Raw genomic sequence first — 27,620 nt, 5'->3', positions numbered from 1 at the left:
TGTGTTGAAATGTTGAAGACTTGTTGTGTTTGGATTAATAATTACACCTTTACGAGTAAACTGTTCAACAGCCCGGTGTCCCCGTCTGCACACTAGTTTGCTAACCGGTTAACTTGTCGTTCGTGTCCCCCCACCCCGCCGACTTGAACTGCGTGTGTACGCGGATATTGTTACAATCAATGCTGAAGGCAGAAGCTCAGCTCTCAGCTGCTTGCAGTCCTGCTTGGTCCTACGCTGGGGACATTGTACTGGCGGCTGCAGCTGCGATAAACTTTTCTTTTTCGCATTCCCTTTGCCGAAGATGACCTAACCTCGAAAGAGCCTCTGCTAGCCAGGTAGTAGCACATTAGTTCAATGATATGTGTTTATCATCATGTCTCTCACTTCTTTGAAGTTGGTTCTTTCTGGGTTTCCCCTGTAACTTGTAAGGATACTTTGGGGGCACGTTAGAATACGTAAATGACTTTCTGTTGAATTTCTTTTTAAAAAAAGTACAATCTCTTCTGTTCTTAAAAAATGCAGCATGTGGCGTGTTGAACTCTTTGTGAGTGACTCCAACTTCATTGTTCTGCACTCAGGTGTTGTGGAGCATATATACACACACACATATATATATATATATGACCAACCTGTTGCTGTTATACATGTCCCTGCACAATAACCTGCTTTGAGGTTCGGGAGGCTTCACACTGGCAGGACGCCCTTTGAGGCTGCAAACTCCCCTTCATCTGTCAGCCAATGCAGTGAATCTGAGACTGTTGAAAACTACACAATACCTGTAGGTGGAGATGCAGTGTGGTTGCTTTGCAGTATTGAAACACAGCTCCTCACCACAACCCATGAGAAGATATTGAGAGAGGCTTTAGTGCTTTGAGTCATAAGGCTGGGCTGCAAAAGGCACACCAATCTCCACCCCACATATAGGTTTTTGTTCTCTTTTCAGAGAGGAATCTGAAATTACTAAATCTTGTGCTTTTTCTGAGCATCAGAGGAGGTGCTTTTTTTAGGCTGAGGAGCTTGAAACTATTAGCCACTTTGTTCTTCCTCAATTTTATTTCTGTTTAATCAGCTAATATATGAGGCTGCATCCTTGAAGTACAATCAAAAATATACACTGTACTGCATTCTTATGACTGCGTGACAGATGATTTTATTATAAACTAAAGTTATGCTGTTATACATTTAGGAGACTGAAACTGGCATGATAAGAACTGATAACACACTGATAAGACCATTTAGAAATTAAGTTTATCTGTTGGCCTCACTGTGAGGCCTCCCACACCAAGCTCATTTTGTTTTAGTCAAAAGCTGTAAACCAGGACTCTGTGAATATAGGGCACAGTGGCAGCAGAGCACTAAACTGCTTATTTGTCATCTCTGTTTCCTTTGTGGGTTAGGAAGTCTTGGTGCTTATGTTTCTAATACTACATGACAGTTGACTGAGGTTTGTGGACATCATCAACACAATACCCTGAAGAACTGGTTTGGTATGAGGGTACATTATTTGGAAATATCTGGAAATTTTCATGGGCACACCGAAGCAGGAGGTTGTCTTTGACTGGCTAGTTTGGTGAGCTAAACAGGAATTCTCACCACAGTTCAGAAAATGAAACGTCCTCACAATTGCAAAGGGTAAATTAAGTTCAGATTGGAAATAAAGCAGAGTTTTGAAGATTTAATCAGCTGTCAACTCAATTGACTATTGCGATGTTGATAGGGGTGCCTCATAAATGCGGGTTAGGCTTTGATGTAACCTGTTCTGAGCACTTCTTATCTGCTTTTCCAGTTTGGGGAAGATTTTAATGACTACACAGGACTTTGATTTCCAAAATAACCTATTGCTGAAATGTCACAGCTTGGTGTAAACAAGCATGCGAACCTGCACATGCGTTGTTTGCTCTTGCAGATGGTTATATCTGACCGGGAGCAGAGTGGATATGTTCTAACCTGGTGCCAGTAGGCTAAGTAGGCATATCGAAACAAATCAATCAATAGGACTTTTTCAAACAAGAGGTTCAATGCTCTTCCCAGTGTCAGACTAAAGAGAAGGAAGCCTTTTACACATTTTCATCACAGTTGCTGGCAATCACTTTTTGTACTTGATGTACTGCAATTGTACTCAACAACAGCTCTGGCATTGTTCGTCTGTAGGCTTGTTTTGGACATACTAGAGACATAATATATGGAGGCAATTAAGGGCGGTGGGTTTTTAAAGGGGATTGCTCTGCACTCCAGTGTGTGCTTAAGACGCACACATTTGCAAGGTCTTTGTGTTGCAGAAAAAAGGCCCTATTAGAACTCCATTCTGTCAGTGGGCAGCTGTGTGCCTGTGTGCTGAGCAAGCCACTGGCCCATTCTCCGTCTGTGTGAACAACTCTCACTCAGTCCACACGCTGACGCACATGCTGCCACTTTCACCCCTCTTGGTTCCTTGCTTTTTGCCTTTTTTGTATTTATCAGTCTCACTTTTTCATCTATTTTTTTGAATATTTGTCTTTCTGTTCCACCCACTGTTGCTGCTGTCTTTCTCTCCCTTGTTCTCTGGCCCGAGACATTATGCAAACTTACCAGAAAAGGATTGTTAGCCATGGTTGTCTCTGCCTCCATGGTCGTCTTTATTCATTTCAGAAGCTTCCCTTTCTTCTCTGTGACCTGCAGTCATAATTGCTGCTGCTTCAGACACATTTAAACTCACACCCCCATTTAGTCTTAAAGAAGTTAAAAACAAATGCCGTGGTTATTTGACTCTGTCAGTATATTTGTTTCATTGTCAATATTCCTCACTTTGTTTATTCCTTCCTCATTAACATGATGGATTTGTAAGTCTGGCGTCAAATCGCCCACAGAGCCACAGACCGGCAGCTGAAAAGAAAAGAAAAGAGGCATTCTCACATACACCAGAGAAGCACTCCCCCAACCCCCCAAAACAGGCACCAGACTCTACTTAAAGATGAAAAGCATTCTGGGATGCAATAGGAATGCTCCAATGAGCACTCCACTTTAGTGTGTGATTGATTTTTTTTATATATATATAGATACCTTCAGTATTGGTGTTTGAGTCTCAAATAAGTATGTCTGTACCCTCTGGGCTTTATTTTTATTTTTTTTTTTTTAGCCAGTTTGCATATCCTCTCTCTGGTATTAATGTATTTTGTGTGTGTGTGTGTGTGTGTATATATATATATGCATAACCTGTATTCTTCTGGAAACCCCCGAAGGCCAGGCGAGCTAATATTTTGTGTTGTGTTGCCTTCTGTCATCATAACACCACTGTTAGGAATGACAGTGGTTGGCATTCTGCTGTTTATTTTCCTCAACTGCTTTAGGTTGGCTTTTCCTTAAATTGTGAGCCAACGCATAACTCTAGTTTGAATCAGGCAGTTCTTTACTGTAGATCCAGCCTGGTGAAATAATTTCCCAACTGCATCCTTTAAAAAGAGAGAGAGAATTGAAAGCCTCTGTTAGTGTACAGACGAGCTTATTTGATGTATTTTTAAAAGCTGTTTTCCACAGTTGAGACAAAACCTAAGCATCTACTTTATTCTTTCAAGTGTTAGGATGGTAATCAATAACGGCAATGGCTTTTTGCTATACAAATGTGACACTTACTGTGTTACATCTTTGTAAAAGTAGGATTGCCACAGTGGTAGTGACATACCCCACCCCCACCCCGTAGGGTTCTACAATATATTGCTTCTCTATATTTTGGATGGAGTCTACTTTACATACTTATTTTACATGCACCTGCAGGTCTTTCCAGACAGCAGCACAACACTGACAAATGGCAAGCTGTGTAACCTGTTAGCTTACTGGAATCAGATAAACTTATTAACTGCCAAATATCAAAAAGTAATAAGACATTGTAGGTGGAGATATAAGAGAAGTATTGCAATAGAGAACCTTAAGCCAAAGACTGATTGGAATTTTTCAGTGTGTTACTATGTAAGGAAGTAAAACTGACTCCTAGTCCAACTGGGAAAAGTAAAAGCTTTGTCTATCTACATTCTTGTTGGCCAGCATATGGATGTTATCTCTACTGTTACACAGTAGCAGTTAAGTGCTTTAATTCAGTAACAATTTAATTTTCTTTAGTTTTTCAGCAAAGATGAGAGCAAGCCACACATCCCACAATTTGATTTAAAATGGTTTGATTAGAATAATTCCCAGTCATCACCGTTGAAACATATGCACTAATAGACAAGTTACAACCGATCATTTTTCTTCTTCCTGTTTAGCTCTGCTCAACAGAGAATTCATAAGTCAAACATTTTCCATAAGTATTTCTTTCAGTGAAAACACCTGAAAATGGCACGTCTTCAGCTGGCTTTTCAAATGTCTGTTTTACACTCCTGTTACACACTATGCTGAGCAGTCAGAGGGTCCATATGGTGAGCTGAGCCCCCTCATGAATGAATGAATGGGCCGATGGAATGCTGCTCAGAGTTTTTGTTCTGAAATTCTCCCACCCATACTCACTCAAAACTTACCCACACCTCCCAAAATGTGAGCATCATAGTATGCAATAGAAGTTCAGTGTGATTGATCAATTCATCTGTGCTGCCAACATATTTGGCATAGTGATACTTTGCTCTGATAGGGCCCCGTGGCTGCACAGCCTCCATCACTCATGCTGGGATGTGCATCTCTGTTTTGCATGGAGGCTTCATACACAAAGTCAGTGTAACTTGAGTTTTCTAGGGCCCTTCTGCTTATTAGAGTAGGCCTACTGTATGTCTCTAGGCTAATAAGAATGAGTAACACAAAGCACATGGCGAATTAACATATCATTACATGTGAAGGTTACCAAAGGTTACTCAACTTAGATATGCACACATGGCATTTACACTAATGCATATTGTACTCCTATTAAGAGAAATGGCTAAACATATGCTCATTCAAACTGTGCATTTCACCACAGAGCTTTTCCTAACATACCGCTAGTGTCCTATTTAATTACAGTGAGGAAGCAATCCCTCCTGCTTCTCTAGTCAATGCTGTCACGAAATCCTCTTAATTTGTTTCATTTCATGTGGTTCATTGTGCTTCACATAACAACAAAAACAGTTTTAACTTCTCATTGGCTGCAGCTCTATGGGGCAAATACCTTGCAAGACACTTTCATGGACTACTTACATGCTGTAAAGTTGCTTGTGTGTTCTTCCTGTCCTGAATCATTCCATTCTTTCCTATTTTGCCTATCAACCAGGTGTATTTTTCCTCTTCATTTAGTTGTTATTTACTCAAATGTTCAGTTCAGTTATATTCTTCATTCTAGAAATGACATTTTAAAGATTGACTTGTCAGGTTATGTTATTACGAGACAATTTATATTTAAGAAGTCAACTCTTTATACGAAGCTTTATTTGTAAATTATGGTCTTGAAGATTCTGGTGGTTATAGTGTATATGACAATATTATGCATTAGACTGAAGATAACCGCTGCTCCTGCAAAAGCATGTTTTGCTCAGACTGGTTGTTAGAATTTGATTGGAATTGCTAAACTATGGTACAATAACCACATATCTTTATTTGCATTGGTACTGACATTCTGTATAGCATCACTTGTTTATACAGTATAGGAATGGTCCCTCTTATTGAACTAAGCAATTGCAGGGGATTGCTAGCAGAGCTGGAAGCTCTGATGTATGTAATGTATCCCTGATGGATTAGAGTTCTAGTGTGCATAGAAGAGAAAATGGAAGAAATTACAGGCAGAAAGGCAAGGACTGTTGGGCTGAGGGTGGGTATGGGGGGCAGTGTAATTAGTGTGATACCTGATGTATGGAGAGGGTTACTTCTGGGGGCAAGAGGCCCCATACCTTCCCGTACTCAAACTAAAACACCTGATCCTATCCCTGTCAAGCTCCTTAAGATTTTGGCTAACTAAATCCTGGTCTAAGACTCAGAGGTCAACCCCTAATAAATTTCATGCTGCCCTAAATAGAGTGTGCTGTGTTTGCAGGTTGCACGTCGCTGTGCTCCAGTTTAGTAAACTGGCCTTGCTCAATAGTCCAGTTTCCTATGACAAACAGACTTGCTGATAAAGAATGATGAGCTGTCCAGACATTATTCTTCACTGGATGGGTGATGTCTACCTTTTTTTGGATCACCACTTGTCACTGTTGTCTTGTGTTGTGTGCTTGGCTACCATGGCTACCTATTAAATTCCTAGAAACAATGTACTACCTAGCAACTGTTTTATGTAGTAAGTCAGAGTCAGACTACTCCAGAAAATATCTGATTCATTTTTGTTGGAAAAAAAATTTTACACTTTGACAATTTTACATACTGTGTAGCAGATTACATGTCCACTCTCAGGCTGCAAATGTAAAAATAAAATATGTTAATGTGAAATGATGGTACGTTATATTTGTTGCACAAGTTTATTAAAAGAGCAGTCATCAAGGCAACGTATGTGAAGTTAACATATTGCTACATTGCTTTGTGGATATCACTTGGGGCTTTCTCTTTTCATGTATTTAGTAATTCAGTATGTTCCACACCCAATTCAGCAGAGGCATGTGACCACAAGGGAAGTAGAACCCATAAAGTGCAAAGGGAAGTGCGCTTACATATGCGACTTATGTTAGTGTGTCTTCATGCCAACAAGCAGTGAGAAGAACACCAGTATTAACTAGACTTGCAAGTTTATTCTGAAGAGTGGGGATTATTGTTAACTACTCTTTTTATTGCAGATGTGTTGTTTCAAGCAACAACAACTTTTTCAAAGTAGAAGTTTAGCAAATTGTTCCTTACGTTGGAGCTTTAAGGCTATATTCATGCAGAGATTAATGGTCACTGTCTTGAGAGAAGCATTCAAAGTAATCTGCAAAAAAAAAAAAAATAGGTCACAACTTGACTACTAAAAGTATATAAAGCTTCAGTGAATAGGTTCTTCAGTGTTTATGTACCTTTGAAGGAGTGGAGGGTACTAGGGTGATAGCCAATAGATTCAATGGTATGTCTTGACCTCCCAGACCATTTTTACAACTTCGACCACATTATCCAAGAGAGGGGTCGCTTTGTGTTCACCCTGAATTAACAATGCACATCACAGGCTTTCACAAACGAAAGGCTTTTATTCTTTTTAAACTTTCATTTAGTTTCTCATGGACATCTCTGCTTTTTAAAACAGGTTTCAACATCTAGCTTCTTCTGCCATTTAGTGTGACTCTAATTTAATTTAATCTTATCAAAACAAGGATGTGATCTGCCAAGACTTTTCAGCCATGCCATATTTTGAATATTTGGGTGTCATCATTTCATTAGTGCCAAATGAACTGGTTTTCTCTAACTACAGCAACTGATCAAAGTCTTGACACCACACGCACTCTGCACAAGTATGCAGCAACCAGAGCCAATTAGCAATGGACACCAAATACCCCGTCACAGAACTTTAAGGGGGCACAAATAGGCTCTTATTCATCTGCCTGTACAAATCACCGCCTGGGCAAAGAGCCATATTATCTTAGCTGCTTTTTCTTGTGCCCTCCTGAGTCCTTGATTATTGTGAGCCAAGAGCTGCTGTCTGCACCCCAGCATACACAAATCAGAACTTGAAGTACTAATAGATTTTAATCCACTTACGTTCAAAATTTAGTGAGTTCAAAGCTTTATAACCAAGCTAATATAATATATAACTGACATTTATTCACAAAGATTTCCTTTATTTTAATCAAATCTGATTGAGATGGGAATCCAACAAATGATAAACCAGTTATTTCTCCTTTTTCAGGCCAGGCAGTTTTGATGTATCGATATAATCAAAGCCTCTGACTAAAGCAGCCAGTGGTTTTCCTGATCACTCGATTTTACTCTTGAGCTTCAAAGTATAAAAAGATGGCATCTGTCCTGTCACATTTATCATTATATGAGAATCTAATGAAAGGGAAGCATCTCTTCCAGTTTCATTTTTAAGCCTCATTTAATATCCACAATGCCTTCTATGGTAATCTGAGTGTAAATAGTGAGAGAAATCATCAATTAAGCCACTCGCCTTTGTTTGATCAGCCTGACTTTGATACCAGAAATACAGTCCTCTGTGAGGTATGTGCAGCTGTGTTTGTGAGATTTTGGCTGGCTTTATGAAACCGTATTTAACATACAACTTAGTGAAGTTGTTAGTGCAGTATAAAGCTGCTTGATCGTGGCAAAAATCCTAATCACAGCTATTTAACAATTACTCAGTGACTTCGGAAACATGAATTTACTAAGCTTTAAAAAGAAAACTGTAGATTTTAACATTACATTTCCTTCCTTGGAGAGGGTCATACCTCAGCCCTGTCACAAACCACCCAGCCCCACAGCACAGATTCCATAACACTGCATTATTATCACATCTAGGCGGGACCTTGAGGTGTTCATTCATGATCCTCCAGATAGTAACTTTGCACCATCAGTCAAGCACATACGTCAAAAATATGTCAACCTGTCGTTCTCTAAGATTGCTTTTACCACACCACATCAGTAGGATAAAAACCAGCTTGTTCTGAAATGGTCTTTTCAAACTGCCATTTTACCAATGCTTGGTAAACGTCTGGGCTTTCGGGGAGGTGTGACTGTGGAAAAAAAGTTGATGTGCTGGATATATGAAAGCATCACTGGAAAGCAGAATTAGCACAGTAATTGCTGTTTTCATAACCTTTGAAGACTAAAGTTGTACTTGAAAATGATATTTAATTATTCCCCTAGTACAGTGTAACAGTGGCCCATCAAATCTCAGATGAACTGATAACTTCCTGGGTTTTTGTTAGTACTGACATCTACCCAAACAAAAAGGCTTTTCAAACAGTGTGATGTAGCCAACAAAGACTCTTGCTTTGAAGAGCAAAAATCTGATCTGATCTGTAAATGGCTCTGCACAAGTGCTCTACACAGTCCATTAACCTCTGGTTTCCCCATCATGAGAAGTTGGTTCATTAAGTAAGCATGGCTCCAGGCTTGAATTCACACTCAGTCTGCCCTCTCCCATGACCCTGCTTGCCAGTCACTACACATGCACACAAGTTAGCATAAGCAGACATGCATGTACAGAAACACATGCACAACTCACTCTTGTTTTCACTGTAGCGATGCTGTTTCAGCCCCTGATGGGACAAGTCACACTTCCTAACTGCATCAGTCAAAAAGCACACTGTAGCAACCTTTACACATGACCGTCATGCTCCTGAACTCCTGTTCTGATTAGCACATACATACACACAGACTGCATGCCCCACCCATTATTCAGTGTCACTTCAAATCAGTAGAGTAATCTGTAAAAGTGATCACGAAGAACATGCCCTTTTCCTTTTACTCTCACCAACAGTACCAGTTTCTCTTGCCTGTGGAGGCCCAGTTTTGCTCCACCGACTCACTGAAATAAATGAAGATAATGGGAGTCATATGCTGGCTGTTGGTTTGGGGCAGGCCTACATGAAACATTTATTTACTTAGTCTTTATGTAGTCATGGGGCTGGAGATGAGGACGGGAACAGATGACATTGTTAAGTAAGAAAACATGACTAGACTGGTATAAAATTGTTTTATCAATCCCTGTTTTGTCTTTTTTCTTAGTGCACACCTCTCCTTAAAGACATCTTATGTAAGTGCAACGACCCTTACTTAACACAAAACCATGTGTTCCATGGGCAGAATAGCATAGCAGGCCTGGAAGATCCATTAGCCTCACGTGTTGCTCTAGAGTAGAAAGCTGTCATTAGCCAGCAGTTGATTGGGGATCTGAACTATGCTAGTACTCTCTAATTGGATGCTGTCAGTGTGTTTGGTGGTTGGTTAATGAAGGAGTCCAAAGTCACTGTAGCTACTCTTATTAAAGGAAGCATAACTGAACTTGCCCATCATCTACTATAATCATCTACATGCATTAAAAAGCATCAGAAAGACTGAGTTCTGCAGACATGATGAGGCATGTTTGTCAAAAAAAAAATGATACGGACCATCTGCCATACATATAAAGCTTTTAACAGTTGTGTTTACCGAAGTAGCTACTGTTTGGACTTTGCCATGTGTGGGAGCAGGCAGTCTTTGAGTTAACCGCAGCTCCATATATGTTCCTTTTCTGTTCATGTTTTCTACCCACATCTGTAGTCATGTGACGTGAGTGATGTCTTTTCCTGGATTAACTAAACTTAGCCGTCTGTTACAGCATGTTTAGATTCCTCTGTGTTCAGGGCATTATGCCGACAGGCCAAATGTTCTATTATCCACAGGGATGAGGAAGCAGTTTAGTATATAACAGCACATTTTGTTTTAAAGACAGTAGGTTGACAGGTGCGTCTAGCTATATGGAGGACTGATGGGTTGCTGTAAGTTTCAGGATTTAAAGGTTGAATGGGAAAAATCTGGGCAAGGCAACAAGACTTGTGTGCATGTGGCAAACATCGCATTTACACCATCACATTTTTCAATCAGGAATGTTAAAGGGATTTATCTGTGAATGGCATCTATGACTTTACAGATTGATAAAGCGAGCAATGAAAAGGCCATCTGTTTCTATTTGTGAGAAAGTCTTCGCTTAAGACATGTTTTAGGATGCATGTAAAGATTGCTTATCTCTGCCATATATAAATATATATATTTTTGTGAACATAATCTTCATTAGCCCGGCACAGAACAAGTTAAAGTAACTACAATTAGGTTTGGGCAGCCAGATTTAGCTCACTACTGACTGTTATGGCTATGTTTAAACTTGAGCTTTTAGGGCTCAGCTTCTTGTCTGCACCTTGCAACCAGAAACCAGAGACCTCTGTAACAGTGAATATTTTTTAACTTTAGTTAATTAAATTAGTAATGCTTTTTCTTTCCCATATATTTTCTCCATAAACACAGCTATCAGCTGATGTCTGAGAGACTTCCTCCTACCTCCACCACCTACATGAGTACTGCTCTTCAGATGGGAAGTCTTCAACTGCTCCTTGCCCAAATGCACTGTCTACCCTCCGCTCTCATATAAGATGGCTGCCTGTGGCCTTTTTCTGTTTCTGAAGAAACTGGAGCTGAGCTGCTTGCTACCATGGTGATCATTTTCTCAAAAACACTGGAAAAGAAGAAGGGTGTTAATGATGTAAGGTCCAAGAACATCGAGAGACGGCTGGTGAGAGAAACTTTACTTTTTGAGTTTCACATAAAGCAAACTTGTAGGTAGCGTACACATTTAGCATGCAAGACCACAATAACTTGTTCATTAAAGTAGTGAGGAATTTAGATGTCTTTAACTTCATTAATGTGATAGTAAAATTTTCACTTTGTTGGTTCTCTTACCCAGACTTGACATTCAGTGTGAGCTTGATCATTGTTGCTTCAGCACAGAGGTCTAAGATGTGTTAGCCTAGCTTAGCAGAAAGATTAACTTTTACTTCCTGATTTTAACCTAACATAGCTCAGTCTGAAGTAAAAAATAAAATAAAATTGAACAACTTAAAACTTTTGTCCTGTTGGGATGCTAGATTTGACAATTTTAAAAATATAGTATGTTAACATCTGAATAAAGTATTTGTAAGGTATTCCTTCTTGTTTGAAAAAAGGCTAAGCTGAACTATTATTTGTTTTAATTTTCTGAGCTAAACTAGGCTACTCTAGACACAAAATCTATTGTAAGATGCATTAAAGAAGTGAGTTGAAAAGCATCCATCCAGCCATCCATTTTCTTCCACTTATCTGGGGCTGGGTCATGGGGGCAGCAACCTAAGGCCCCGTTTTGATGCGTTTCAGCCTTCCATTTACACAATAGCGTTTCAGAAACAATCTGCGTTTACTCTGGGACACGTGAAACGATGAAAACGATGTAGTTCCCATGCCAGGCCACAAGTTGGCGTTAGTTTTCTCTTTGCAAAGCTTGTTTACGCAAGACGCGCATGCGTGGTGGGACACAAGCGCGGCAAATTGTTCATTACTTACAAAACGGCCAATGTGAGAGGTTTTGTGTGGACTGACAATGAGGTTGGATCGCTGCTGCACACAATGCTCTATTACATAATGTTAAAAACACAAGAAAAGCACAAGAAGCACTCGTGAATCCGCGAGTACTGTTTATCAATTTGCACATGCGCGGAACACCTGTGCGAGTCACCTGTTTTCAAATCATGCCAGTTTCAAGCGTTTACACGAGAACGCAAGCCAGTGCGTTTCTGAAACGCTCCACTCTGGACCCCGTTTCCGAAACACATTGTTTTCACTCCGTTGTCGTGTAAACGGAAGGCCGAAACGAATCAAAACGACACCATTTTCATTTTGAAACGGTGTCGTCGTGTAAACGGGGCCTAAGTAGAGAAGCCTAGACCTACCGCTCCCTAGCCACCTCCTATAGCTTATGCAGGGGAACACTGAGGGGTTTCCAGGGGTCTGCTCATGGGCCTTGTCCCAGTAGGACACCTCGCCATGGAGGCAGATGCCCGAACCACCTCAAGTGGCTTCTTTCGATGTGGAGGTGTAGCAGCTCTACTCTGAGCCCCTCCTGAATGTCTGCACTCTTCACCCTTTCTCTAAGGGAAAGGCCAGCCACCCTTTGGAATAAGCTCATTTACGCTGCTTGTATCTTGTTCTTTCAGTCACTACCCAAAGCTCGTGTCCATAGGTGAGGTTAGGGGCGTAGCTTGACTGGTAAAGTGACAGCTTTGCTTTTACACCCGGCTCTCTCTTCACCACAACAGACCACCAGAGAGGAGAGAGGAAAAACATTACAGATAAAAATAAATGGAAATGGTTACATGATCATTACCTGTTATGGTAAATGTCGCTATAGTAGCATAGATCAGTGGTTAGCACTCTTACTTCATAGCAGGAGAGTCTTGGGTTCAAACCTGGGTTTTTCTCCAGGAGCTCAGGTTTCTCCTGCTATTAAAAAACATGCTAGATTAATGCTGTCTACATCAGGACCACTTCCACTTCTTGAGACCAGTCAGTGATACCCTGGCAACAACCAGTTCCTAGGAAAAGATATATAATCCCCAACTGGTTGGCGAGTGGTTGCAGGAGGTTGCTTAGTGCCATTAGGTGAGATTGGTTGCACAGAGGAGTGGACAGGAGTGAAAAACCTCATGATTGCTTTGGTTGCTAGCAGATTGCTGCGGTCCCATATATTTGCTTCTCTGCAAACACAAAGTATTCTCCAAGCGGTAGTGAAACCGTGAACGGTACAATGCAAACTGGAAATAGACCTTCACATGTAAAAGGTGTGCCTTTTGAAATGTGCTGGTTTGAGGCTCGCTTCTGGAAACAGATCATTCACCTTCAAAGTCAGCTTGTGTTGCACTTTTTCTAGTTTCAGTGTTGCTTGGTGGTGAGTTAGCAAGTGTTTTTATCTTCCCTGCAAACTACAGGTGTCTCTGGCAATCTGCTAGCAACCAAAGAAATCACAAGTTAAAATTTAAAAAACATGCCATATATGCAGAAACAAGCTGCTTTATATGACTCAAACCAACATAGCATTTTTGGCATCTCACTCCTGAGAAATATTTAACTTTTTTTTCCTTTTTTTTTTTTTAACCAACACTTTGGTTTCAGTTCTCAAAGTAAAATAAGGGTTATTTACATTTTATTTTTATCTCACTACTCCATTCAGACAGCACAGAAGAGTAGCTCTCACTTTCCCGCTTTTATCTCGCTGCCTATGTGCAATTTTTAATCTACAAAATCTAAACGCTCCTTCAAGCGCTCGAATGGTGAAGCATCATAAACATTTCTTAACATTGAATGAACATCACTGTTTTTGTGAAAAGTCCAGGAATTATTTTCTTGCATCTACACAAACAAGATCTACAGATTTCTCTTTTGTTAAACATCAGAAAGCAATGTAAGCCTTTATGTCTTCTTTATACTAATATACTATTGCATATATATTTTAAATCAATTCAAAAAGGCTTGTGGACTGAGGTTTTTCACTGCTACCTTTGCCATTATCAGTTACTCGTGTTAAAGGCCTGGGGGATTCGGTGTACTAATTTTGTCATTTGATAGTCTTCTACAGCACAATATCTTTTACTTTTAGTTCGAGGCCTGGTATCTTAGAAAACTATTTTTTTGTCATGATAATAACCTTGGGGTGAGTCAGTGTGGTGAATTGTGCTATTTTTCTTCTTTTTTTTTGTCCTGTGTACAGACAGCCACCACCCTGTTGTAAGAAATGAGCTCTGAGAGAGGATGGGTATCTGATTAGAAGATAAGTGGGTGTAGACAAAACTGTTTTATATTCCCCTAACAGCCTTTGTACCTTTTTAAACTCGAGAAATGAAACAGGTCTGTTTAAAAACTTAAAGGTCCTTTTGTATTGTAAAATAATTGTCCAGCTGTCCTTGAAGGCATTTCATGCACCCTGCAGCGGGTTAAAGGATAATCTTTAGTGAGTAGTTTACACTTTAATTTTTGTGAGCGCTAGCAACAGGTGGCAGTTTAGAGACTGTATGTAAAATATGGATGTAGCCACCAATAAACCAGTCCAAAAGAGTGTAGTCAACCCACGGGTTGGCAGACGACACTCATGAATCCTTGAGTTTTAAGTTGCAGCAATGGTAGGGATGTGTTATAAGCTAATGCTTGAGCTGATTAGCTAGTTTGGGTAGGTGTAGTTGTAATTCACTGTGGTAGGTGGTATCTTAATTTTGGTGAGTGAATAGCTAATGTTATTGCTGTTATTACACGACAAAATACTTGAGACTTAAAGTGGCCACACCTTAATCATAACTTTAAGCTTTAGTACAATTTAAATGGGTTAGCCATACAAAAATGAAAGTTCAGATAAAGGTGGAAACTACGAGTAGAGTCCAAAGTTTTTTGTTTGTGTTTTTTGTTTTGTGTTTAGGGCTGTAAACATGTTTATTTCTGCTGTAAAGTCATTCATTTTAAGATGGAGGTCTGAGGGGCAAATACAGCCTGTGTGGTTGTCGGTTCGTTAGGCTAAGTGTACTAAAAATAGCAAAACCAAATCAAAAAGAAGTTTAATTTTAAGTAAAATTAATTTTTTTTTAATTGAATTTGAATTAACATTAATTTAGTAAGAGCTCGTTAGCAAACATCCTGCATACCCAGCAAGAATGGAGTAAATTAGCATTCATTTGGGGTCTTTATTCTAGTCTAATGTTTACTCTTTGTGCTGTTTTCTCTCTGCCTACTCTTTAGAGACATATCTAACTCTTTAGTCACAAGCTAATAGTTGAGTATGAGCTATTTGTTGCTGTGAAAGGTAAACTTGCAGGCCATAAAACTAAAACAGTAAGCTTAAAGTAAGTACACATTTGCACTAGCTTTGGTTGAAGTAGGCCTTTTAACGATTTTGCACTGTTGATTTACCTAATTTGCAGCAGCGTGTAAATAATCCCGTCCCTGAAATGAAGACAGATTAGTCTTCTTACTTGATTTGAGGGCTGGACTTTTGTTGCTTGCCTTTTGTTTCGGACTTTTGCTTTATGTTTGCCTATGCCCTCCACAGCGTGAACTCCACACCATGAGCAGAGGGACCACCCTCCTCTCCTGTGGAACCGTGGGTGAGTTATCTTCATTATCTCCCTTTATGTCTTTCTGTTTGACTTTCCACCTTTGCTCCTGCTTCCATTTATTAAACAGCATCCCTTTGTTCCCTGCATTTAAGATCTGGAAAATAACAGTGGCTGATTATTTGTTAAGAATCATTTAGCAACCGAAATGACACAATTAATTGTCCCCATTAATTCCCTAATAAGTTGAACCACTAAAATCAGCAACTGCAATTGTCTCGTTGTTTATCTCCTCTGTCACACTCGATCACTCACTTCTCCCTTTTTCCGTCTTGTCAGTCATCCCCCACTCATGATCAGGGTGCACCTGCCTCCACACAACGTTGCACAGCACTCTCATGGGAGTGAACTGTAATTGAATATTCTGCTGCCTATGTCAACAATTTCCCTTTGGCTGTGTTAGAGTAATTACCCTCTGTGTTAAAAGAAATGCTCCTGTAAATACAAGCCAGCTATCTCTCACTGTCCTCTTTCTTTTGGGTAAAGATTTTTCCACTGTTAATCCTGACATTAAAATTGGCTGGCGTGTTTTGTTAGTTCAACCAGCACTTTGTCTTTTGCTTTCAAATGGTGGCCTTTTGAAGTTCATCCCTTTCTCCTTTTGTCAAGATGTTTTCCTAACATTCCTGTCAGGTCGTCACTGTAGCCCCCGTACATTGTTTGTCCAGCCAAAACAATGATTTCCGTCCAGTAGTCTAGGAGAGAGCGTGCCAAAATTAGAGGCAAGCGTCCAAAAGGATGGTTTTTGGATCAACAAGGGGCCCTTTTTCACAAAAGCCTCAATAGATTCAAACTTAGCCACACTTTACTGTAGGTGTATTATCCTCCACAAGACTCTTTTGTCCTGATGGTGAGACAGTTGGAAATTCATACTACTTTGATGCATGCCTTGCTAGCCATTTGACTAATGGGAGTGACTGCCCAACTGTTTCATTGGGTGATTCTTATCATAATGTGTAGTTCATGTTTTTGGAATCAGCATTCTTGCATGTCAAAGCTTTAAATAGTAAGGAATGTTGCTGCTGGAAACCTAAAAAATGGCCAACATAGCATTCAGTCTAGTGACCTGGTTTGTGTGCTGAGGAACAGTCAGAATTGATTGTAATCTGGGATTTTCACAGCATTTTGAATTTATTCATTTATTTATTTTTTTGTATTTAACTTTAAAAGTAATGGTCCATGCTTTTAATGTGCCAGTAACAAGTCACAGCTGAGGTTTCACTGCATGTCCTGCAGCTGTTTATGTGAAAAACAACCAGACGCACAGTGATCTTGTGTCCTAATGAGTATGTACTGTGTTATAATGAGCACTGTGAATTATTTTATTTTATTTTATGAAAACAGCCAACTTTTTCAGGCTTTTAAAACATTTCCATCTTTAAGTGCACTGAGAATTGGATGTTTTTTGCAGAAAGTGAAGTTGACTTTTTTTTTTTTTTTTTCCTTTCAGTGTTTTGCATTCCATCTTTCAGTATAGTTACTGAAGAATAGCACTGGTTTGAACTGTTCAACTGGTAACATTATTTCCTCTAGGCATAATCCTGTCAATCATGTTAAGACAAATAACTTAAAACCTTTTTTTGTAATTCACCAAAGCTCTTTTTTTTCTTTTTTTTTTTTTTTGATTTTTGTTGGTGTTTGTACTTAGCTGTTTCTTTCTTCTTGGTTAAGTAGTTTGCCATTGCAGTTAGCAGACAGTAATCTCCCTTTATTCTTCCAGTTTGTTCTTACACCAACCAGTCCTCTTTGTCTTAAGCTTATTTCTGCTTGTGTGTTTCTTTATCTGTGGAAAGTACTAAACAGATATTGCTGCTAGAATTCATCATGCTCTAGTTAACAAATGCACTTTTTGCTTCTTATTGCTTCTTACATACTGTAGATGCATGTCAGAAGGGCTGCTATTGAGGTCAAAGTGTGAGTTTTTATGTTCTCACTATTGCAGAGGCAGATAGATGGCTGGATGTGGGGCGAAGCTGTGCTGTCCAGCAGAGAGTTCCATGCCAGTCTGGCACTGCTCTCTGGGATGTGACTCCTGAGCATAAGAGCCACTGTGCCCAGGAACCAGGCAGCACCACAGCAATCACCAGCCTGATAAGAGATCTCAGTCTCTGCAACAGCACTCACGCCACATCCAACACTGCACACTACACCACTACAGCCACCAGCCAAACTCCTACGGCACCCCCGAGCAAACGTCAGTGTCGCTCTCAGTCGCTCTCTGATGAATTCAGTGCTTTCCGCTCACCTTGGAGGCCCCAAGGCTCCAGAGTCTGGACAACAGTTGAGAAACGAAGGTGCCACAGTGGCGGAAGTGTCAGAGGAGGGGGAAATCATTTTCCCACCATGCAGCGTAGCTCCAGCTTCAGTTTGCCCTCACGCTGCAGCATCCCTTTCGATGGAATCCAGGACTTGCCATTCTTCAACCAGCCACTGCCTCTCCACCCTCAGTTCACTGCCTCTCCGCTCTCCCCTACCTCTCTTGGCATGCATCATCAGCACTCCCAAAATCAGATCTTCCTCAGGCCTCTCTCACTTTCCCATGAACAAATTAGCCTGCCAGAGCACCACAGGGAAGAGGCATCAGAGACCAGCTCCACAGACTCCACCCCAGAGCTGGGGAGACGAGCTGGTCAGAAAGCGGGGGGAAAGGGGTGTTTGTCTCGGAGCAAATCCCAGCCCTGTGTGTTAAATGACAAAAAGGTTGGCATGAAACGCAGGAGACCAGAAGATGCCCAGGAGCAGCGGCCCTCCCTGGACCTGGCAAAGATGACTCAGGTTAGCTGGAAATTTTGAACATAGGTTGACATGCACAGACAAGCACTTACATACTCATTGATTTGAATGCATGCAATTAGAATTTGACAAATTTCAGAGTTTAGTATTATATGTGTTTGCTGATTAAACATAAGTATCAGCTTATTTCTAATCTTGCTTTAATGATGCAAAATGCGCTCTGTTGCATTTACTTTAATCCTGAACCAGATGCACTTACAACACAGACAAATACCTTTTTGTTCTTACACCAAAGGGAAGTTCAAGGCATCCGCAAACAAAACTAAGTCTGTCTCTTTCTCTCAGAGTGGATTAAATCAAACTGTAATAAGTTTTCTGCGTCGTCAGTCCAAAGCTTCAAGGCTAAGTGATCTCAGGCTTTCCTCCCTCTAGCTTAGGGAGCGGTGCTTACTAAGAAAGCATTCCTCATGTTCTGTCACGCTGCCTTGCACCACGCTCTTGCAAGCCCCCCCCTTGGGTTTATCATTTCATTAACTCTGTTGGGTAAACAAGCCCATCCAAAGGTTGGACTTCTCACAATTTATTTGCTCCCTTTCTGCAACTCTCAGCCAATATTTCTACCTGTCGGAAAATGAATTACGGAGATATTTGGATACACAGAGCTCTGAATGGATTTCCCCATGTCAAGAGTTTGTTTGTTCTTTTGTAAGGTCAGAGAAACAGTGCAACAGCCAGAGAGTATAAACCTAAACCCAAAATAGACCCAGAAGTATTTTAATGGCATGTACTCTTTTGATGCTTGGCAGTACTATGCTTTTTGTTTTTTTTTTTTTGTTTTTTTTGTTTGTTTTTCTGGAGCCCTGAAAGATCTTGATACAATTCTTAGATCACATTCAGCTTATTTATGTGAATGCTCATGAAATTGTGCATCATGTCCTGTTTACCCATGCTTTCCTGATCACTTTGGTTATTTGATACTCAAAAATCTTCCTTCATAGTACCTTCTGTCAGGGGAATATTGTAATTTTCCTGCCTTTGACTACAGAGTGTCATCAGTTAATCCATATACTTTCCTTCCTCCTCTCTGGAAAAAAAAAAAAAAAAAAAAAAAAAAGATGTTCCCAGCCAGTCACACTTAGGACCTAGCCAGGGTTGGATTAACAAGGCATGGGTAATGGAGCCTAGCAAGCATGTTTCCTCTAGTATTGCCAGGTACTAAGAGGGTAAAATCAAGCATGCAACATATAAAGAACAAATCCACAAACACACACATGGAGCCAGTTTTACATTAGCTCCACTTGCTATTACCTCTTGCTGCCATTATCTGTGTCAGTTGCAGAATATTTTCAGGAAATGATCTATTCTGAAAGGCTTTTTTTTTTTTTTTTTTTAGTTGACTTGCATGAGTGCATGTTGAAAGGAGGCTGGTCATGCAAGTTAGATAGTTCATTTCAGATCTACTGTAACCATTTTTTATATTTGCACCCTCATGCACACCTGGGGGAAAGTTGCCAGTAACATATCTCATACAGCACAAACAGAATAAATAACATTTTGCTCTCTTGCTTCATTTTCTTTTCCTGTGACTTGATGTTTTTTTTTTTTTTTTTTTGTCAATAACCAAGCCAGGTCAAGTCTGGCCAGGAAGTTAAACAAGCAGGGTTGAAATATGAGACTCTTAATTCAATAACCCAAAAGCCTGCAGAGTTACCACTGAAGATTCACATAGTTGTTACCAAAGTGGTTTGCCTCTGAGAGACTGGGAATGAAAAAGATCCTAGCTGGCAGACTGTCTGGAAAAGGAAGTGTTAATGTGGAAAACCAGGGCTGGTTACAACCTGTGTCTGATCTAGTGAAGACAGAACATACAAATTACTACCAGGGTTGGGAACAGAGGAGATTTGACCAATTCTGATGGGAAATCAGTTTCTTAGTGTTACTTTTTTTGAAGGATTTCTATCTTCAGTTATAAATTTGAGCATCAGAAGACTTGATTTGTTAGCTGGCCAATGTGTTACTAAAGTGACACCATTGGTGTTTTTCCCTGGCTACACACACACAATTCTTTCCACGCTTTCTCAAGAAATGGGTGAGTCTAATTACAACACACTCAGGCAGAAAAACCGTCCTTCTGGGGCTTGCCTTAGGGTGTCAGTTAAGAGTTATTACTTTTCATACCTACATAGACACACAGTTTAATACTGTAGGCATGCGTTAACTAATACAGTCTAACGCTGATGAATAGAATAACAAAAGTTTCATAGATGACACAGGAAATGGTGACATTTATCTGCACTGAACGGATACAGGCAGGTGTTTGATTAATTTTCTACAGAAGGTGTGCCGGAGGCTTGTGGGGGGGAAGGATCATGGTGGTCAACAAGCCCTCAGTGTGTGTTGTTAGTGGAACATGGTGTAATTTGGCCCCTACATTCTTCTGCCACGTCAATGAAGGCGGGTGTGAATTCTGGGGATGGATGTCATACTAATCAGCTATAACTTGACTACCGTGGGGATTTACATGCAGCCATCCCAGAATTCCTTGAATGCCCTCCCAGTCAGCCATGTAGATGAGTTTGCTGCTGCGTCATTCACTGCCTTTTTTTTTTTTTTTTTTTAAATCTGCCTGCCCTTCCACCTTGGCCTGTCATTGTTTTGTTTTTTGTTTTGTTTTTGTGACGGGCTATCGGGCATAGAAAACTCTGTGTCCCCTGCTGAATAATTGTCAACATTACTCACACTTTGCTTTTATGGAAGCCGCCTGCACAAAGCCAGCCTGGGTAGTTGAGAGCTTCAGTTTGGTTTGTCCGTTTTTAAAAGCATTTAAAAATAAGGTGGTAGAAAGGGGAATGCAGAGCAAATGCTTGAATATGTACACACAGACACCTGTGCATTCAGGAGAGAAAAGGCAGGGTGACGAAGGGCAGTATTGTGTTTTTTTTTTGTTTTTTTTTTTGTTTTTTGCAGGGAATCTGGCAGACCAGCTTTTACCCCTCTCTATTAATATCATCCTGCTGGCTCAAGTTGGAGCTGCTCTGCTCTTCCCCTCCTCTCTCCATCACACTTCATGCCTGGGATGGCAGACATGGTGATCATAGCTGTCAAGCCCAACGTGCTTGTGGGAACACCTAGGTGGGCATCTTGAGATGCAGCTCTCATTGTGTATAATGACTTGTTGTGACTTGTCATAAATGTGCGTTGTAAAGCCATCACCAAACACTAGTGTGTAGTCATATATTATCTATACCTTTTCAACATCTGCCAGCTTAATACTTTTGTCTTTTATCATTTTACCTGTGGGTATTTGCGCAACTAAGCTGTGCATTTTGTCTGCGGAGGAGTAAATTCCAGACAAACACAAACACACACCATGTGAGTGTGAATGTCTGTTAGTCTTTTGACTTTGCTTGCACCTTCTTGTCCTCTCTTTTGTTTTACAGTTCTTTGCTGTTGGAGGTCTGTTTGCATGTCATCCTCAGACCAGTGTCTCCACTGAATGTTTATGTGACCTCATTTCAGTACAGAGCTAAACCAAAGAAGTATCAGCCTCAAATGCTAATAATCTGGTCGACTACAGTCTAAAGTACCTACACCTCTCAGTAATATACTGTATGTATAATTGTTTGTGGTTGTCATCAGGCTCACTGTAGGGACTTTACATAGCATTTAGCAGGGTGTGTTTTGTTAAATCATCAAGAGGATATTTGACTAACCTCCTGGCATGTACTTGACAGGTGTAGCTTTTTGACCCCGTGTTAACATCTTTACAGTGGAAGTTGTTGTATAAATCATGCTTTAAAATAATACATAATGTCTATGAGAATATGACTTAGCTATAAAATGTGTGTAATTGTAGGATGTTGATAAATATTAATAAAAAAAAAAAAAAAAGCTTGGTAAGCTGGTACTGGGGAATCCAATGACTCTCTTGAATCAAATGAAGATATAATCTATAGGTCATCATCACAGACTGAATTTTTATACTATTTATGGTCAGCATTGTCTTTGTGTCTCCTTTTGATGTTACTGCCAGAGTTCACTTTTTCTATTCAAGATTCAAATATATGGTACCAGTCAAAAGTTTGGACACACTTACAAGTGTACCCTAACTCAGTTGAAGTCATTTTATATTTTATATGTAAAATATAATGAAAAAAAACATGTGCTTGTTTCCCTTAATTCAGTATATAAGGCAATAACGGAGTACAATTCTAATGAGCTGGAAAGTCAATATTGGTATGACCACATTTATTCTTTGGCAAAGCTTGAATTAGACAAGCTTTCTGGGAATTTCTTTAAGTAGGCTTCAGGAATAGAGCTCCAGGCTTCTTGAAGGACATTCTTTTGACCAGGACATGTCCTTCAATGCACATATTAAACAAATATGACTCCTTTCTTGCATTTGCACAGGATCTCTAAAATTTGAAACATCCTGTATTAGCATGATGCTGAAAAGCTAGTTCATGCATTTATTACTTCTAGGCTGGACTATTGTAATTCATTATTATCAGGCTGTCCTAAAAGCTCCCTGAAAAGCCTTCAGCTGATTCAAAATACTGCAGTGAGAGTGCTTACAGGGACTAGAAAGAGAGAGCATGTTGCTTCTCTTCCCTGTTAAAATCCTTCTTCTTACATACAAGGTCTTGAATAATCAGGCCCCGTCTTATCTTAAAGACCTTATAGTCCCATATCACCTCAATAGAGCACTTCCTTCTCAGACTGCACACTTACTTGTTGTTCCTAGGGTATTTAAATGTAGAATGTGAAGCAGAGCCTTCGGCTTTCAGGCCCCTCTTCTGTGGAACCAGCTCCCAGTTTGGATTTGGGAGACAGACACCCTCTCTATTAAGATTAAACTTAAAACTTTCCTTTTTGATCAAACTAATAGTTGGGGCTGGATCAGGTGACCCTGAACCCTTAGTTACGCTGCAATAGGCCTAAGCTGTTGCGGGGCTTTGCCTGACCTCTTTTTGCTGAATTTTTTTCCTGTTTCTTAACGACATGACTTTCAGATATTCTTCATATGCTGTAGATTTGTTTTTTTTGTTTGTTTTTTTAAGGCCTGCCACTTCTTCTTTTGTCCACCACTTGTCCAGTTTCCTCAAATTATTTTAAGGATGCACTGCACACCATGCTGGTATATGCCAAGTTTACATGTAACAGCTCTTTGGGAATCACCTTGTTGGTACAAAAATACTATTTTATACCTGTCAAACTATATTATCTTTGGCATTTTTTTGTAACTTCAATTAAAGAAATGGCAAATTCTGTTTTTTTTTGTTTGTTTGTTTTTTTTTTTGTGACAGGGTGCCTAAATGTTGGTTACTAACTTTTATTTAGTTGTTAATTTTTAGTAGAAATTGGTTCTTTGCTAAGTAGCTTGTTATGTGAAGGCACATGGATTCATCCCTTGTGTTAAGTTATGCTTGAATTATTCATAGGTCAGCGTAAAGCAGCCTAAGAAGCAAAACAATCCTCTGAAAACAGTTTGGTACAAGGTCTGCAAATGAGTGAAAAAGCTGCCAGTGTTCAAAGAAAAACTTTGAAGACCACTTTAAAAATTACAAGAAAGACTTTGAAGCAATATATAAAGAAATAGTGGATGGCTCAAGACTTCTGCACAGTACTGTACTTGTTGTGGCTGGAAGCTGAAAATGTAGGATACTCTTGGTCATGCTTGTGTGCTTTTGTGGGCCGTTTAGCTTATTTAAATTCACTTGCCAAATCAGCAAGAAATTAAAACTCCTGAATAAATCTCCTGCTCTTTTTAAAATATTTATTGTGGTTCTCCAAACTTAATCGATGTGTGTTTCTAAATAGAGCCTTTGAGGATAATAACTTTAAAGTGTTTTTTGTCTGTATATGCTTAGATTCCTAGTAATGGCAGTGGGTAATATGAGACATGACAGCGTTAGGGTAGAGAGCCCATGTGTGTGCTTATAGTGATTTGCATGTGTGCATGGGTGTTTTTGGCAAAGCTGGGTACACAGCAGAAATCTAACCCTACTCCCCCAACCTACCACCACACCCACCCAAATCCCAGTCAGCCTCAGTAGATTTTATAGAAAGCATATTGTATAGCGGCAGCCTCTCCACCTCCTTTCTTTCTAGCTTTCGTCTCCTCCTCTGCTGTGATAATTAGTAGTGGGGTAATACCAGGGGTTGAACAGAGAGCAAGAGCTCTGAAATCCCCTTTTCCACTCCACTGGGGTAACTACAGCAAAAGCCTCCCACTCCTCACATGATCACCTCAAGCGTTTTCAGATGAAGTATGGTGTGTTTTGAGCTGCTTACATGTAAAGTTAATCCTGCAAAAGTGAGCAAACCTTAAATTCAGACAGCCAAAATCCTATGGTGTAGTTTTCTCTCAGACAGGAAAACAGTGAGCCTAAAATGAGATCTAAGAAAGGGTCTCCCAGCTCATTGTAAAAGGAAAAGCAATGTCTCAACACATGCTAGGGAACATTAGAGGTGTCTGTCATGAAAGCCTAGGCTTTATAGAGAGGACCTCATCTCTATTCACCTCCATGCCTCCAACATCTGCTGCTGAGGGCACTCCAGAGATCATTAACCCCTTCACTGCACTGCACGACTGCCTTTGTTGCAGAGAGGAATTCAGGGTGGAAAGAGAGCATGAAAGCAAACCGGGAGCCAACTTCTTTGTGAATCGAATCTCTTTAAGGTCAAGTTTTGAGAGCAAAAACGCAGGCAATTGTTCACATCCAGATTCTCCCTGACACTCCCTAGTGTGAGCTACAAAACATCATAACAACTGTGAACAACAATGGCTTAAATAAGAAATGTCTTTTACCATACAGGGCTGGGTTAGGTATGTGTTTCAAAGTGGTTTCCAGTGATAAATAAGCCTAGAGCACAGTTTGACACGAGATACATTTTGTGGTTTGCTGCTCATTTCAGTGTTTTGCTCAAACAACCCAGAGGGTTAGTGTTCTGTGTATACTCTTCAATGCCTTGTGTGTATACTGGTGCTCTTGCATGTTTATGTGTTCACATGCTGTCGGTGAAAGGGAAAGCCAGCTTTTTGAGCTGCCCAAACTGAAACTCAATCTCAAACTGACATTCTGGGAAACCCTGAGCTCAAATTCCCCCTGACATAGTCTTTGACTTCTGTAGCTCTTCACCAGATAGACGCCAAGATGTGCTAAAATGTCCGAACTAACGTGTTCTTTTTCTTGGTCTTTTTTTTTTGTTTGTTTTTTAGAAACTTCAGACCTTTCAGAGCTTGAGCTGCCTGGGATTCTCAGCTACCGACAACTGCCAGTCCATCGTGTCCCCGCCCAACTTTGACTTTGTCAGCCAACCAGATTTAGACTTCACAGGTGTGTCTGAGCTGGGTTTAGAGTCACGACAGGAAGTGATAGGAGATGACGAGGAAGAAGATTCATCTTATGAAGGTAGCGACTCTGCTTGTAGCGTGGACTCCCGGCCTAGGTCTCCTGTAGACATTGCAGATGGTAAACGCGCCCTCTGGAAGGGTGACTGTGGGACACACAGGGACATTTTCCAGCTGGGGGGCGAGCTGGATCTTGAACAGATTGAAAGAAACTGAACATCATATTGAGGATTTTAAAAGACTGTCTGTTATGGTTGATTTACCAAGAAATGTCTATAAGATGAATCAGAGAAAAAAAATAATAGCAAATTTTAAAAGGGAAAGATGTTGGAAAGACAAGGACAGTGATATAGATGATGAAGCATTGCATATGTTGCTAATGGCTGGCTTCCTAATGACACCTTTGCCTTGAACATTCTTACTGTTTGTTTAAAAAGCAGTAACCTTAGTTTGTTTTTTGATCAGATATTCAGCTTAACTCAGGAGTGGGAAATTGAGGGTTTGTCTTAAATAAGTGTCTCAGCCCCTGCTGTCTTTTAACCAGATGGCCTTTCAAATTCAGCTAACCTTAAGTTTGTAGTACTGTAGCAGTAGCTGAGCTCTCTTGTATTTAGCTCAAGTTTGTTTTTCAGAGAAAGTGGAGGGCATCAAGAATGGGGTGAAACAAAGAGGGGCAAAGACAGACTTACCCTTGACCTTCCTCTTCACCTTTTGTGCACACATGAAAATCTGATTTTGTTTTTTGCTGAATGTAGGCTCAATAAGCTTTATGTGGAGTTCAGAAAATGTAAAGTGCCTTCTTCTGGATGCTTGCTGTCTCAGTTCTCTTTAAGAAACGTGCCTCAATTGAAGCCACCTTTTCTGACCCAAATAGACAAAATGTATATTTGAATTAAACACTGAATCTCAAATTTTCAGTTCTAACATCAGTATATATTTTTCTAAGTAACTGTTTTGTTTTGTTTTTATGAGCTGTTTGTGCAGGAGCAAGAACACAAGGTCTTTGTTCTATGAGAATGAATATGAAATAAATTTACATCCTGCACTCATTTGTCTGGTTTGATTTCAGCTTTGTAATGATGGCACTGTGGTTGATCAAGATTTCTGTAAAAGATAGCTTTCACTCAGACAGATCAAAAGTCTGAATACGCTGCAAAGTTTCCAGATACTCTTTAGAAGCCGTACCCACACACGGTCGCTTCCTGCATAACACTTCAGAATCATTTCATTGAAGCTCACTCAACTTGATAAACATTATTCTGATATAGTTGCAGCTCTTGAAGAATACAGCAAGTCAGGTTAATGACAAAAAACAACTGTTAGTCGTGCACAGGTCCCAGACAAAATGGCAGGATGTCTAGCAATGGAATATTCCTGTCCAGTAACCCTGCAGTGACCAGAGGAGGTGATGTCAGGCGAAAATGTCTGAGGGGGGGGTCACTGTGAAACAGACACGTCAACCAGTCAGGGTTCTTCCACTGTGGGATTTCCTATGATTTCTCTTATGTCTGTCCAAGCTGCTGAAATAAGCCAAAGCACCGTCACCTTTATAAGACTTACCTCCATTTAATCTACTTAGATTAAATTTAGAGGCTTGTCTCATCATCATCATTGTTATTGGCCACCAGGGAGGCTGATTGCTGAAATTAAGTGATAGGACAGATTGTTTTTCCAGCATGGGGAGGAAGGCACTCGCTGTAAAACTGTGTTTATGCTCAAAACAGGATGTTGGAGTTGCTTGCAGCCTTTCCTTCAACGATGGCCTTGATGGAATTGGACTCCGACATCTCAACGCTTAGGTGTTGGCTTACATAAATATACACCCAAACATGTACACTTATTCAAAGCCCCTGAAATACATACTGAGTGTGCTATGTTGTACATGCAGGAAATCAGTCACCTGGCTTGTAAAACGGAATTAGCTGCTCCTTTTCCTTCTCTTTCATTCCCAGTGGATCTGTGTGTGTCTAGATGTGAGCTTATGAGAAGAAGGCCACAAGGCTTAGATTTTGAAAATGACAAATGAAAATGGGTAAATGATGTGT

General features: G+C 40.2%; 1 protein-coding gene across 3 annotated transcripts; it reads left to right on the top strand.

Annotated features, from left to right (window-relative positions):
* The first annotated feature begins 85 nt into the window (after nt 1-85).
* On the top strand, nt 86-26,624 carry LOC115792843 (protein FAM53B-like). Of its 3 annotated transcripts, none has more exons than XM_030747410.1 (5): nt 86-335; nt 10,831-11,095; nt 15,425-15,479; nt 17,431-18,263; nt 25,444-26,624. In XM_030747410.1, exons 2-5 carry the CDS (start codon nt 11,015-11,017, stop codon nt 25,789-25,791), a joined length of 1,317 nt encoding a protein of 438 aa, XP_030603270.1. In that variant the 5' UTR covers nt 86-335; nt 10,831-11,014; the 3' UTR covers nt 25,792-26,624. The 3 variants fall into 3 exon arrangements, with proteins under 3 accessions (XP_030603270.1, XP_030603271.1, XP_030603272.1); XM_030747411.1 differs by having other exon boundaries at nt 86-338; XM_030747412.1 differs by lacking the exon at nt 10,831-11,095.
* The last annotated feature ends 996 nt before the right edge of the window (nt 26,625-27,620 follow it).

This window comes from Archocentrus centrarchus, chromosome 15 (genome assembly GCF_007364275.1).
Source record: "Archocentrus centrarchus isolate MPI-CPG fArcCen1 chromosome 15, fArcCen1, whole genome shotgun sequence".
NCBI lineage: Eukaryota > Metazoa > Chordata > Actinopteri > Cichliformes > Cichlidae > Archocentrus > Archocentrus centrarchus.
This window is presented reverse-complemented; position numbering and strand designations above follow the sequence as displayed.

What these genes read in the sequence shown, in the direction of transcription:
- LOC115792843 (XM_030747410.1), top strand. Translation starts at nt 11,015, where the DNA reads ATGGTGATCATTTTCTCAAAAACACTGGAAAAGAAGAAGGGTGTTAAT. An exon ending in AGAACATCGAGAGACGGCTG is followed by an intron (nt 11,096 to 15,424) that starts GTGAGAGAAACT and finishes TGCCCTCCACAG; the next exon opens with CGTGAACTCCACACCATGAG. An exon ending in CCTCTCCTGTGGAACCGTGG is followed by an intron (nt 15,480 to 17,430) that starts GTGAGTTATCTT and finishes TCACTATTGCAG; the next exon opens with AGGCAGATAGATGGCTGGAT.